Source organism: Aptenodytes forsteri, unplaced genomic scaffold (genome assembly GCF_000699145.1).
Source record: "Aptenodytes forsteri isolate BGI_AS27 unplaced genomic scaffold, ASM69914v1 Scaffold81, whole genome shotgun sequence".
Taxonomy (NCBI): domain Eukaryota; kingdom Metazoa; phylum Chordata; class Aves; order Sphenisciformes; family Spheniscidae; genus Aptenodytes; species Aptenodytes forsteri.
In genome coordinates, this window is record NW_008795259.1 from 6570808 (window position 1) to 6585092 (window position 14285).

General features: G+C 39.8%; 1 protein-coding gene across 3 annotated transcripts in view; it reads right to left on the reverse strand.

Annotated features, from left to right (window-relative positions):
• Positions 1 to 1850: 1850 nt before the first annotated feature.
• The window catches only part of CDH6 (cadherin 6), a 48795-nt gene continuing 36360 nt past the window's right edge, over positions 1851 to 14285 (reverse strand). Inside the window, exons 7-11 of one of the 3 annotated variants that reach the window (XM_009279215.1) lie at positions 11883 to 12019; positions 7236 to 7357; positions 6301 to 6418; positions 5962 to 6213; positions 1851 to 2351 (exon numbers count right to left, since the gene is read on the reverse strand). In XM_009279215.1, coding sequence (XP_009277490.1) covers positions 1861 to 2351; positions 5962 to 6213; positions 6301 to 6418; positions 7236 to 7357; positions 11883 to 12019 — 1120 coding nt within the window. In that variant the 3' untranslated portion in view covers positions 1851 to 1860. The remainder of the gene's footprint in view (positions 2352 to 5961; positions 6214 to 6300; positions 6419 to 7235; positions 7358 to 11882; positions 12020 to 14285) is intronic. The other 2 variants (XM_019472036.1, XM_019472035.1) reach the window with 2 other exon arrangements.

Consider the following 14285-nt stretch of genomic DNA (forward strand, 5'->3'; position numbering starts at 1 on the left):
GATTTGGGGGAGGGGGAAAATAGATCCATGCCTGTAATTCTGGTATTAAATACTGTTTCAAAATGAAATAAATGAGATTAGTTATGTATGAGGTATAGTAAAAAAAAAAAAAAATCCTTCTTTCCTTGGCACAGTGCCATGGGCTGCGTCCCTGCTTTGGGACACAAGGTGGCTTTTAGTTCCTGGAATTGGATATGTCCCATGGCAGCCCCTTAGGGTTTTCTCCAGATAGCCTCTCCTAGATGGCTGGATTTGAAAAGCAGCAACTGCATGTGTTTGACAAACCGACAGAAATACTGAGTGGTGCACAAGAAAAAGAAAATTGTTTTGGCCTGAGACTATGGCACCTTCCCCCGCCCCACCCCTGGACAAAAATTACTTAGCTTGGCAAAGCAGATAAACACACACAGAGACTTGTGATTAAAATTTTACCTTTTGGTGAAGTCTTTAACAACCCTGGCTGAGTAGTTTATTTAAAAAAATGAGTTCTAGTTATAAACTCTACTTTTCAGGCCACTGGAATGACAATTGATTCTTGCTTACTTGTGCATTCAGGGCTTGAATCTGGAGTAAAAAAAAAAAAAGAAAACAACCACCCAAAAGCATGAGAAATTAATTCCTCTGGCAGAATACCAGCATTTTCCATCTCTAAAGCGTTTTCCAAATGACTTATATAATTCTTGCAACATCCTGATGAGGTAGGCATTATTTCCCCACTTTACAGATAGCAAAACTGGGCAGCGAGTCAGTCGGGAAGCCACCCTGGGCATCCAGGCAGGGAAGGTCAGGACAGAAAAAAGCACTCTTTCCTCCTTTGCAGTCGCTCCTTTTGCCCCAACAGGCGGCAGTCACCTTGAGGCTACTGCTCCCCTCTTGCACATGAGAACAGGCAGAAGTAGATGGATGTGTAAAGCCTGACTCCCACCTCCCCAGCGCAGTGGCCACCACTGAACTGATGTGCAGGTGGAGGCCAACCGAAGAAGTACGAGGAAAAGCACAGTTAGGATCTGCTCCTTCCTCCAAGTCATGATCTCATCTGGAGTTGGATTAGATGACTTTCCCCATATCAGAAGGCAAGTCTGGGTTAGAACTGGGAAACCATCTAAGAATTAGATATTGGGGCTACTGACCGCACACACATGCACGCACACACATCTCTCCAGCAATGCTAGGTCAGAAGAATATATACATAGCAGTCAATGAACTATATATATGTGTGTGTTAGTATGATTCAGTGCATTGGGGGCAATGGCGAGTTCTAGAAAAACACTTAGGTTTAAACGACCATTAGGCCTTTCTACCCTCCTCATGAGTAAAATGCATGTTTGATGTTTTTTCTCAGCTTACTCTACTTGTATAATAAACCTTCATTCCATCACCACTACTTTTGACTATAATACATAGGGTGAACTAGGGTACCTCATTACATTGGGATGTGCAATACACAATTGACAGAGCAGTCGTCTGAGCTGAATAGTCTGAATACAGGTAAAAAGAGCAAGTGATCTTAAACAGTAATATAGTCCAATTTACAATATAAGCAGAACAAGTGAAAATATTGCTCCCCATCTGATCCTTTTTTTCCCCTCCACTACTGCCGTGCCTGTAAGATTGGCTTGGTAAACTGGATGCAGTAAAAAATAAGAATTTTGCCTCTTGGAAGCTCATAAAATGATACTAGAAAAAGTTTTCTGATGGCAGATCCACACAGACTGCAGTCATTAGACAATTTGAATGGGTAGAACAGAGAACCCTTTCACACAGCTGTGGAGAAATAGAAAGAAATAGCCAATTCACATATCTCAATGCTGTTTCTGAAAATGAGGAAGGGAAAAAAAAAAGAAAAAAAAAGGCAACATATTAAGAGTCTTTGTCACTGTCCATTGCGCCATACATATCTGCCAGCTTTTTAAACCGAGGTCCCCAGTCACTGAGGTAATCGTAGTCCTGATCTCCGTCTGTAGTCACCGACTCCAAGGAGCTGAGGGACTCGGCCACAGAACCATTACCTTCATACGCGTAGGTTGCTAACGAGTCATACGGGGGTGCCGTTGGATCTGTATCATTTTCCTTTAACCTTTGGTTAATGAAATCTCTGACATCCGTGTTATCTCGCGCTGTTGCAGTCCGCCGTGGCATAAAAAGTGTTTCCGGCACAATGTCTCTGCGTAACTTATTATCGTCTATGGCTTCAGGATTCCTCAGCGTGCCGATATCAAATGCCTGGGTGTCTTCCTCTCCACCACCTTCATCGTTATAACTGACAATGTTGTCTCTGATGTCTTCTTTGGAAATAATCAAAGGCTCTTTCTTCCGCTGCCGTCTCAGTGCTGCAAACAGCACCACTGTAACTGGAAGCAAAAATAACAGGGGAAGAGAAAGGGAAAGGTTAATCCCTAACTCCATTACAACCCAGAAGAAATGCTGTGCCTCTGCTCGAATTCAAAGTTTTAAAAGATGTTTTGCAAAACTGCAGATGCGCACGTCAGGTTTTCAGACTGTGCTTGCTCTGCCTGTGAGTACCTTGGGAGATGAAATGGCATGGATATGCACTAGAAGAAAGGAGATGTCAAGCTTGTAAGAAGCCAAGTGGAGTATCTTTTTGCCAGTAGGCACATTTTTACCCAGAGTCATATAGCAATTTTGTTGCCTTGAGAACAGAACTAGTTTTATGAGAGTTGGGAAGGGAGCAAAATAAGTAACGTCAAGTGTTACTCACCTTGACCCCCTGAGACGAGATGCAACTTGTGCTATGGACAAGGCTAGTACGTACTGGGCTGTGACAATAGGTTAGCAAAGCTGCATTTCAAGATAAGTAAATCTACCCTCCTCTGGAAAAAAGCTTGGAATACGGAGTGGATTTTCAGCCAGCACAAAGTCCAAGTTTTATTAACTTCCCTGGCATGTTTTTACAATGTACATCACCTTAAAAAAGTGCATGGTTTAAATCTTAGACTGATGAGATATGGTAATGGTATTATTTAATCTGCCAAAGGCATGAGATTTCTCAAACAGATAATTTTGTGTGTGTGTGTATTTCATTTATTTGGAGGGCAGGAACCCTTTCCAAGGCCCTGATCAAAATCTAAATATTTTTACTCAGTAGTGATCGCTGGTACTGTTGGAGAAGTGGGCACAGAGGGTGGGAGGGGATATGTTCAACACGTTATTTCCTTTAGAAGCTAATTTCAGATTTCTTAGCTGGATTCTACCTTAAGGTGGTAAATGGCTGAATATTTACAAATGAACAGCAGCAAGGAGCCGGGATGTATTACTACTGTCACTGTTGCTTTCGTAGTCTGAGGACCACAATGCCCAATATTTCAGCTCTGCTGCACGAACTCGGAAAAGACACATCTTGCTGGCTTTATAGTTCTTTCACAATAAAGCAAAGCAAATCAGAAAATGCCTAAACTCATTGATATGAGACGATAAGGTGGTTCAAAATTATTTTTTATGTCAGCCGTGTTTCTAAAATGGTGTGTGAATCAAAGCACGGTAACTGTTAAAAAGCTTTTTTTTCTTTTTGCAGTCTCTTCCTCATTTGTAACCCTGTTAAGGGCAACGCCAAGGACTAAGGACATCCCCAAAACAAAATTTTAGCCCATTGAAACTTGTCTTTCTTAGCTTCCTTCAACAGACAAAAAGCTGATTTTTTTTTTTTCGAATGATGGGCTCCCCTGCAGGATTGCTTAGAGCAAGACGCTATCTGTAGATGTGCTCAAGCATGTTGTGGAATAGTCTCATACTCTTTCTCTCCATCGACTATAAAGGGATCCCAAGAAGATAGGATAAAGTAGGAAAATGCTCTAATTCCTGCTGTGTCTTTACCATAGGAATAGTGTGAGTAAGGGAGAACATCTGTTAATATGAGTTGAAAGGAAATAAGTGACGTGGTGAAACTGAAGGAATTAGGAGGGCTGGTTCAGATGGTGAAAGCTTCAGGCTCTCACCCTGATGATGAGGATTTACTTATGGTGTCACGTAAGGGTCCTAATCTGAGTGATGCTTCTTTGTGCTGCTGTGCAAAAATGCAGTAAGAGAGAATTCTCTTCCTTAAGAGCATAAAGCTGTGACACTATGTGGGAAGACTGGGGAAAGGTCTATGTGAGAGAACGGAGATAGCTGGAAAAAATTTTGGAGAACTTGAAAACACAGCGTCGATTTTGAATGGACTTCCGGAAGAGCGACCGGTAGAACGATCTGAGAAAGAGTAGGAATGATAGTTTTTACATGGAAGGGTTGCTGAAGTACCTCATTAACAAAAAAGGCGTTACACAGAATATGCAAGGATGAGACTTTGATAATTATGTCACATCTCTGATACTTGGGTTTTCTTATTTTGTGCTGAACTTGCAGGCAAAAAAACCATTAGAAGTTATACATTAAAGTACATCATCTTTATTTGCATGCCAGTGTTTAGCAGTATCTGAGGCCTCCTGATAAGCTGCTAGACTTACTCAAACTGCAAATAAACCTAGCAATTTACAGGCACTTTTTGTTGCTGCCAAACTTTAAGTTGTAGTTCAGGTCTGCCCAGAGAATTGTTTTTCACTCAGCAGTGGTTGCACATGCAAACCCTGCAACCAGCCTGAAAATAGAAAATTATATAGCTGAGTTAATTGAAAATCTGCTTATGGTGCATGGTGGCGTGAGCAGTAATTGACATAAAGTGCTGCTTAGCACACAGAATCAATTATTTTCGATTGACATAAAACAGGAAATCGTTTAATGTCAGATTGATATTAATGAGCACAGTTGTACTAACGAGTGCAAGACTATCCGCAGCATTAGATTTCTTTTTCTGGTAAGGAACTTGATACGAAGGGAGCTCAGCCCTTAGAGGCAATGATACCATGTTTTGAAAAACGAATTTAATGGCAAATTCAGGATAACATTGTTATTGTGGGAATCTTTTCTGAAAATGGGATAGTGCTTATTTGGGCAAGCCATGACTACGTTGTTAAAGTCTGAGAATCACAACATGGTCTTTGACCCATCACTGGAGAGGGAAATTTTGTTAATGGTAAAGATCAGGATGGTTCTGCAGTGGTGATGAGCATGTCCAAGGAAGATACGAGTATCGTAGAAAGAAGTGGAATCACTGAGGAAACATTTTCTCCCCTGCTTGACCCTACTGCTATAAAATTGGTCTGACTCCCTTCTTTCCTGGACAGATACTAAAGGTGACTAATAACATCTCCCCGAGAACTGCCTGTGTTCTATTGTACAGTTCTCCCCAGATGAATGGACTATGGCTAATGGCTGAGGGACCAATCACCTCTGCTGTACAAGAGGGGTGGAAACTGAGAGAGAGGAATGTGAGAGATGTTGCAAACTGTCCTTATTTTTGTTAAAAAATAAATGTTGACCACCTGTAAGTGCTGTAGCCAGAGATCTGTACATCCTCCACACTCAGGATCCAACCTCTTCATATTCACAGGTGCCTGAAAGGGAGGACCCTGCAGCTTTTGAGAGAGTGCTTTAGTAGTGACCCTATTTCAGCATCCTTTTCCAGCAGAACAGAAGCACTGAGACATTTTTCTCCTCAGTTTAGACACAGGAATTTAATTGTTTAAAACTAAGTTATCTGGCCTCCCTCTATGGTCAATAGAAAGAGACGGACACCTGCAGAGGGTGATTAGTCTGGTCCACCTCAGATACCAATAAAGGGATGGGATGAATGTCTCTCTACAGGTGCCTGTCTCTTTCCACTGACCAGAGGGTGGAGCCCAGCTGTCTCTTCTTGCTTGGACATTGCTAACTTTTAGATAACTAAGATTAGATAGGATGTGTTCTATACACCATATCTGTAGCAGCCCTTAGAGGAGGAAATACAATAATACAAATGCAGGATAAGACAAGGATGTCTTTGCTTTGTTCTTGTCCTAGCCTTGGTATAATCACTTGTAGCAATGAAAAATAACCACGAAGGGAACAAAATGCCTCTGAGCTACTTACCGAGTAATATAATGATACAGAGAAGAATGGCAATAAGAGCCCCAGTGCTAAGACCAGTAGGATGAATCAAGGCTTCGGCATTACAGGACAGCATCTTTCCTCGATGGTCACAAGCACATACTCGAATAGTCACCGTTTCAGTGCTGCTCTGGATAGGGTAGTCATTGTCTGATATTACCACTGGCAAGAAGTAGGTACTCATTTCATGCCGGTTATATCTGGTTTTTCGGGTGAAAATCCCTGCTGTGTTGTCTGGAAACACAAAGCACACGTTAAATCTTCATCCGAAGACTGAAAGCAAGGATGAGATAATAAAGAAAACTCTTCCTAGAAATTCACCTCTGTTGTCCTGTAGTGTAAAGTTTGAGCTGCTGGCTGCCTCGGGAGCTAAGGAGAATGAAAACTGATGTCCACTGTAAGAGTCATCTTTATCAACAGCACTTAATGTTTGTATCAGCTGAAACAATAAGAACAAAATTATCTTCAGTCAGTGGACCTTACGCTTATTTATGTACTCTAGAATTGTAAAGCAATCTTATTGCATTCATTATTTTCTTCTGCTTTAAGGCAGCTGATGCTGCTATGGCGAGTTTAAGAAAAGTGATCCATGTGCTGCTGATGCTGTTTAGGATCACCATGCTATTGTATCCCATACCATCAGCCAGTAACATAATGAATTTGAAAGTTGGCAGGAAAATCATGTTGAATTCAAGAGCAGGCTTGGGTTGATGCCACTCCAGATGGGTAGGAAACCTTTGCATGTGACAAGCAATAGAGGTGAAAGGTGAGACAGTCCAAGATGGCTGTATATTTATCTACCCAAATCTCATGTCACAGGAATTGTTTGGCTGAATCTTCCAAATTATCTGCTACTTTGAACCATTTAGTAATAGTCCTATTACTCTACTCCAGGTAGAGTGAGAGTTATCTGGCAGGAAACAGTTATATCACAGACAGGACCTGTAACAGTTACGGACCTGAAACTGTTTTTGAAGGAGACAGTGGAGGTGCCTGAATAAAGCAGAGAATCACAGAATGAAAATGAATCAGGGATAACAAGGTGCAGTACAGAAAACAACAGTGTAAAACACACTGTCACATTAGCTGCAAGAATACTAAGTGTAATCAGATACTGTGCAGCCACTGTTTAGTTTAATTTTGCAAAACTGACAGTTTGATGCAATGCAAAGTAAACCTCTTGATGAGGTGATGCAAAAGTAGTAGCAAAACTCAATTAATTTGGAATATTTTCTTGGTACAAACAGACAACACACCTGTTCTGCCTTTGCATTTTCACAGACGAAGGTCTCGTAAAACATGGCAAACTCTGGAGCATTGTCATTTACATCCAAAACCTTAATGAACACTGGGACACGGCTGCTTTGTTTTGGGTTGTCTGAAATGATAAAACCAGAAAGAATAGAGATTTTATTTAGCCCAGCCACTGACTCAGTGCAGGAGAAGAAAGGGACAGGCTTAGGGGCTCATTGCCTTAATTATTCTCACTCACAACATTCCACTTATATTCTGTTGATTCCTGGGGAATGCGTTATGGGGTGAATTCCACAAAATTGTGCTGTGCTATCGTTACTCTGATTCTGTGTAAGCTATACAGTTAAGATTGGGTAGGAGTCCAGGTTTTACAAATTCCTTTGAACACTCCAAGTACAATTATGAATGTATGTGTGATATATATATTAAAAAAATATACTATGGGAATTAAATGAAATCTATTTATTAACCTAACTGGTACAGTTTGGTGGCAACAAAGTTTCTAGAACATATTCCCTTCCTTAACTCGGAAACAGGAATACTGAAGAGTCATGAAGATGGGATTGAGTGTTTTTTTCCTCTCCACCTGTTACATATAATATCCTATCCCCTATGAATCTCGTGACACAGTTCCTTAAGCTACCATGATTACCATTATGCTATACAAATAGTAACTGCGGCTGGGGTGAAGTATCAGCTGAAGAACATAAGCACTATATAGAATCTGCAGATCCCCAGATGTAAACATGTTTTTTCCCCTATAAGGACTGTATAGTGCCAAGAGATTGAATTTGACAAGGATATTCCTGAGCATAAAATACTGATGAAAATATTGTCATCTTTCTAGATAAAAATGAAAACATTTGGAAATGCACCACATTGTATACACCATTCCTTTTCCTGTTGGACCATTCCTTTTCCTGTTGGGGGGAGACAGGCTTTAGTCATGAAGATGATGATACACAAAATAAGGAAGGAAGACAACAGGCAGCAACCTTGCCTAAGAGCCATGAATGGTGAAATAGGCAAGGTTCTGAGGCAGAAAGTCACATCATAACCACCATAGACTCCTAAAAGGTACAAGACCTGCCCCCAAACTAATTTGTCATCGCAAATCAAAAGGAAACCAAGAGACATTGCCAGGACTTGATCTGTGTCTTTTGTGCTCCTTATAACACAAAAAATGATCTAGGCCAGGTCACCCAGACGCACCCACCTCAGTGCCTGGGAGTATGTGGGTGTAGGAATGTGAGAGAGTGAAATCTATGAGGGAATGAGTGTGACTGAAATTAGTTTTATTTAAAATAAATACCTTCCCCCTCCCTTTCATGACGGCTCACACTGAGTTTTGCTACGTTAATTTCCTACCCATGTTAATACAGTTTATTAATGCATTTTAAGCTATGATTCACGTGAAAAAAATAGTGCAATAAAATATAGCAGATCTAAGACTCTGTATGCTTCTACAAGCATTCATTATAGTAACTTGTTGAGTTAGGCTTTAATAAAAGTCCTATTACTGTGTTTATCATATTTTTATAAAATTGAAAATGCCTTCTCCAAAATTGGCACTGTGTATTTGTATTACAGATCTCAGTCATTTGGACAAAATATTGTGCTTTAAAGCCTCACAGTCCCACTGAAGTTAATATGATTCCATTAAGCATCAACCACTTTCTAATATGAACCATTGGGCTAAATTCATTCAATGTATAAAATAAGAGTTTATGTATAATATAGACTAGGCTGAATTCTATGCTAAAATACATCAATACAAATGTTGAATTTTTATAATAGGCAGGAATCAAAGGTACTCATTTGAAGTCGCAGGACTATTGGCAAGACTGTTTTATAAGGGCATACCTTTCTAACAAATACATTCAATTATATTGGCAAGCGTGTTTCTTCTCCTCTTAAGAATTACAATTATTTTCTTTCCTGCTTTTTGAACCATGAACTACATATTTTCATTTTACTTCTAGGTGCTTAAAGTTCTCACAATTTAAAATGATACTGTAATAAACAGAAGCTTCATAAAAACTCTATGCTCTATGGACATGGGCCTTTTTTCTGATTTAATGGAAATGTAAGTTGAAATATATATATACACATCTTTAAGACTTTTTTTGTCATCTTTCAAATTATTTTTGCAAATTAATTGATGTAGGTTAATTTGTTTGCATTATCCTTTAATTACTACTGGGCTCCATCTCCAAAAAAAGCTCCACAGACTCAACGAACTGCTTAAATCTATTCATCTCTATAGTGGTATGTTTCCTGTTGACCCAGCAACCAAACTGTTAAAAGTTCTTTTTCTGAATACAGCCTCAAAGTCCTGCCAATGTTTGATTTACCCTTAAGTGTTAAGTAAAGAATATTTAAAAATACTCTGGGAATTCTCTCCGGTAAACCAGCTGTAATTCTGCAGCTGTGAATCAGTAGCCCTGTGTGCTGAGTTTTAGTGCCAGTTTGCCTGCTGACTATGGCAGATGTACTGACCCAGTGTTTCACCAACTATTTGTTTGCAACAGAACATGATTCTCCGGGCTGCTGAGCAACTGCAGCTCATGCTGGTGAAAAAGAACATTAAAAAATTGAGCTATCTACACTTACTGACAATTCTAGACAATTAAAGGCAAAACAACTTCCTATTTTCATTTTTTTTCTACTGTAAAATGAAATCAAGAACAGTCATCACTAAAAGGTGTTTCTCTTTATGACTTATCTTTTTTTTTTTTTAACTTTTTTTATATCAAAGGGAGCACCCATCCATCTGTATGTGCATCTTGCCTGTAACTTGACTGGATATTTCTCTTAGATTACTTCAGTGAAATATACCTGGGGTTTGGTGTGATGGTATGTCACTGAGAGCAATCACTGATTAGCTGAAATTTAGTGGAATGGGACTTTAGCTAGCCTTGCTAGAAACTACTGGTTTTAGCTAGGAGCATTAAGCAGTGTTCCTTTCCAGTCTAGTTTCTTGAGACTAAAATTAGTGAGGTAGCCTGGATCAGACCAAGGCTTGTTTAAACAGTAGCTGCATTTCAACCAAGAAAATTGCCTTTGGAAGGCATCTACCCCAGTTATGCCAAATTTGGTCTAGGCTCAGTGAAGCACAGCCTGGGAAGTAGCTTGTTGCAGCCTGGAAGGATTCAGACTAAAGAGGAATGGTAATTAAGACAGAAGCCTGTGTCAGACACCAAAGGTTTAGTTGAGAGGGTTTGGCCCGGTAGAAGTTCTGTCCTTAGCGGAGGAGGCAAGGAACTAAATGAGTATTTCATATAGATGCTAAGCTGGTTTTCAGCCAGTATACAATTTTCTATACTGTATATTATTTCAGCTCTTCTGGGATCAATGCAAGTGTGCTTCCTAAATGTTCTTGCTATTCTTTCCTTTTTAGGTGTTTATTTTTCCTCTCCTCCCCTACCCAGGAGCACAGTCTGTAGTGTACAACTCTTGACTCTAGATTACTCCTTCAAAGACTTAATAGAAACACAAACACCTAACAGTCAGCCACAAGTCAGTGTTTGTTATGCTGAAACCATATACCTAGCATTAAAAGGTGCAAACTTTCAAGAGAGGGAGAAAACTATTAAGAAACATAATTTCTGTAGGCTCTAACCCACTACTTTTTTACATAACCCCATCTGCTTGCCTCAATAGTATTGTTTCACATCAGTTTTCAGTTTTAAAAAGACCTACAGAATAGAGTAAGGTGGAGTCAAGTACTCCTAAGTTACACTCTTCTCACCATTCAGCAGGCGATTGAGCCATATGCACATACACACAATATCAGAAAGTAGAGCTTATATTGTCTCAGATTACGTTTAACGAAAAAGCCATTTAGCCTCTGAGTTGCACAAAGACTTTGTGACAGTCGGAACTGGTGTTTATATTAGATCTATCTACCATTCTACCATGCTTCACAATCGTAGGCACTGTGACTCTCCAAAAGCAAATAGAATTGCATTTCCTAGTATTTGAGCATGTCACACGCTTATAGTTAATGTATTAAAATAAAGAGGATTGTTTATTAAGGCCACCTAGCATACACGTCCTTATCTAGATCCCTGGCACTTCCGCTCCTAAAATCAACAGGACTAGTATTATCACAAGTTTACTTCTTCTGAGCAATCCTAAACTAAGTGACAGACTGATTTGTTAACTATAGCTCATAATTTCAAAGGATGCGAAAGAAGTTAAAAATGGAAATCCTTAAAACTGATTGAGATCTGTCCACCTAGCTCAGCCCAGCCACTTTAGTCTTACTTGCAAACATCCAGCCTGGGCTATATTCAGTCTGGATCAGACTGAATTCAGCCATGGAATGCAGTTTGGCTTTAAACCATCTTGCTTGCTGCATGCCAATTTCAGAATTCAACAGTCGTGTTCAAAATTTAAAAAAAAGGCTATTACTGATTAGAAAACACAGAATTGTTACCTTTCCTCCCTGCTCAGCTAAGTTACCTCTTCATGGTAACACGGTAACAAAACTGCAGACCACCTCTTGCAGAGTTTCCGCTTCTTCATTAGTATTGAGCGGACTATCCATATAACCTGACATCTGTCCAGCCGTGCTTTTCACACGCTCAGCTAGAAGGCTAAATTCATTACATCAGGGACAGCAGTGGTATTTAGGTTTGACTTACTGATCTCTGCTGCTATTACTGTAATGTTGTGCCATAGCAGTGTTTCCCGGTCAAGGGGTTTTGAAGTAAATATCGAACCATTTCCTGAATTGATGTTGAATACTCTGTCCATATCAGTGTGTCGATCTACAGAGTACCTGCAAATACAGAGACAGGGGTTAGGAGAATTCTTTCCTTTTTATTTCTATGTTCTTAAACCATTTTCTAAGACTAGACATCAAACAGCTAGTAAATGGGGTTGCCTTTTGTTTTCAGCGCAGGCTTCAGAGTCTTCATGTATTCTCACAAAGAGCTAGTTCTGAGCCACTGGATAATGACACACTGGAGGTTTGATTTAGAAGGCGGAGCATTGTCACTGAATAAATGAATTACTGCAGAATTTACATACCTCTGAGAATCATCAAAGCTTTGTTTTTAGTGAGAAATGTGAAGTCTGTGTCCTGAAAGATATGAAGTTTATTTTAAGGCTGAGTTGGCTTTCCTATTATAAAACCCTCTTTTTATGGTTTGATATATCAACTGTTCCAAATCATTTCTGATATAAAATTTGACAGCTGGGGTGCATTTCTTGCTTTCACTTCCCAGCGTTTAAAAAGACTGCCCCCCCCCAAAACAAGGCAGCAGAGATTCATTATTCCGTCGTACGTATCACATAAAGGTTTGCTATAATTCATTAAAACTAACATGCTCAGCCCTGCTTGATGGTACCTAGATGTGAAAATGAATGCCTAACAAGCTTGGAGGAGCTCAGAGTCTAAATACAGATTCAAATTTTCAATCTGATCTTTTGCGCTGAACTGAACTCAACTTTAGAAACAGAGCTCTGCAGTTTGCAGTTGGGGGTGCTACCACCCTGATCCAAATGCTGTGACTTGGTTTCATCTCAAAACAAGGCAGCAGAGATTCATTATTCCGTCGTACGTATCACATAAAGGTTTGCTATAATTCATTAAAACTAACATGCTCAGCCCTGCTTGATGGTACCTAGATGTGAAAATGAATGCTAACAAGCTCTGGAGGAGCTCAGAGTCTAAATACAGATTCAAATTTTCAATCTGATCTTTTGCTTTTTCTGCTGAACTGAACTCAACTTTAGAAACAGAGCTCTGCAGTTCACGGGAGGGGGTGCTACCACCCTGATCCAAATGCTGTGACTTGGTTTCATCTCTCATGAAGAGAAAATTCTTGCATAAATTACGGAGGTTTTGACAGAAATACGTCTCTGATGTTGCTAAAGCAAGAATGCAATTGCATTATTCTGCTCTTGTTTCAAGCCCGAATGTGTGCTGGTGTACAATCCGGGACAGAGCCTTAGGAAGCCCAGTGTGCTCCCTTGGTCTCCTTGAAGGCCACGTCGATGGAGACAAGGCAGCTGCTGCTGTCCCTTGTGTCCAGACAAGGATTAAGATACGGCTGAGCTGGTATGCTGTCAGATGAAAACTGGGCCAGAAGAATGGCTGGCAGAGTTTACTGCCACTACAGAAAGGAGGGGAATGCAGAGGCTGAAGAAAATTTCCGTTCCCTGCTCTGCCCTAGGAGCAGCTGCGTGACATATCCCTTATTCTGCACAGATTTCCCAGTGCCTGTGCAGTGTCTCTGAAATTCTGAGAAAGATCTTGCATGGAAGAAGAAGGAAATACAAGAGTCCAGTTGAAACACGTGATTCTGACAAAGGTTTAAAATGAACTAACTTGCTAATTATCTTGTAACTGCTTTTTTTTTTTTCTTCTTTACAAGTAAAAAAATGGGATATAATATCCACAGCAAATTGGTGTTATTCTAAAATGAGAATTTTAGCGTAGCCTAGCTTCCTAAACAAAACAATAGCAAGTATTAATTATTTGCACTAAAATGTTTTTCTTTTTCCACATTAAATTCCTATGGAAACAACCAAATGAGATTCAAAGGTACTCACACAAAAGGCTGACCTTTTTTGTAGGACTTGCATAGGCACACCTTGCTAGATTTTCAGGAGTTGATTTAGTTTTTGTTCGTTGCTGTCACTTGACTAACAGTGCCGGAATTTCAGCTGCATGAAGTCAGCTGTGGTGCCACTAACCTAGTTCCTTTATGCAGCATTGTAACATTACCATCAGCTTGAAAGGAGTATGTGAGAAGGTATGTTATACGCAGCGCTGACTGATGGGACAGCCCCAGCAAGCTGTGTTGTTTTGTCCAAATCAAATAGTACATGTGAATTTGTTGACTTAACTGAAATGTTTGATGGAAACAAGTTTATACAAACCGGTCTGACTCTCTTATATTTTGACAAATTAAGTATTTGATATGGTAAACGTTTCATTTTAACTTTCATTCATTCAGGCTTTTATATGATATTATGTTGGTGTTTTGTGAATTCAATTATTTTTCAGATATTCTGTAGCTCATTTCCATATCTTTCAA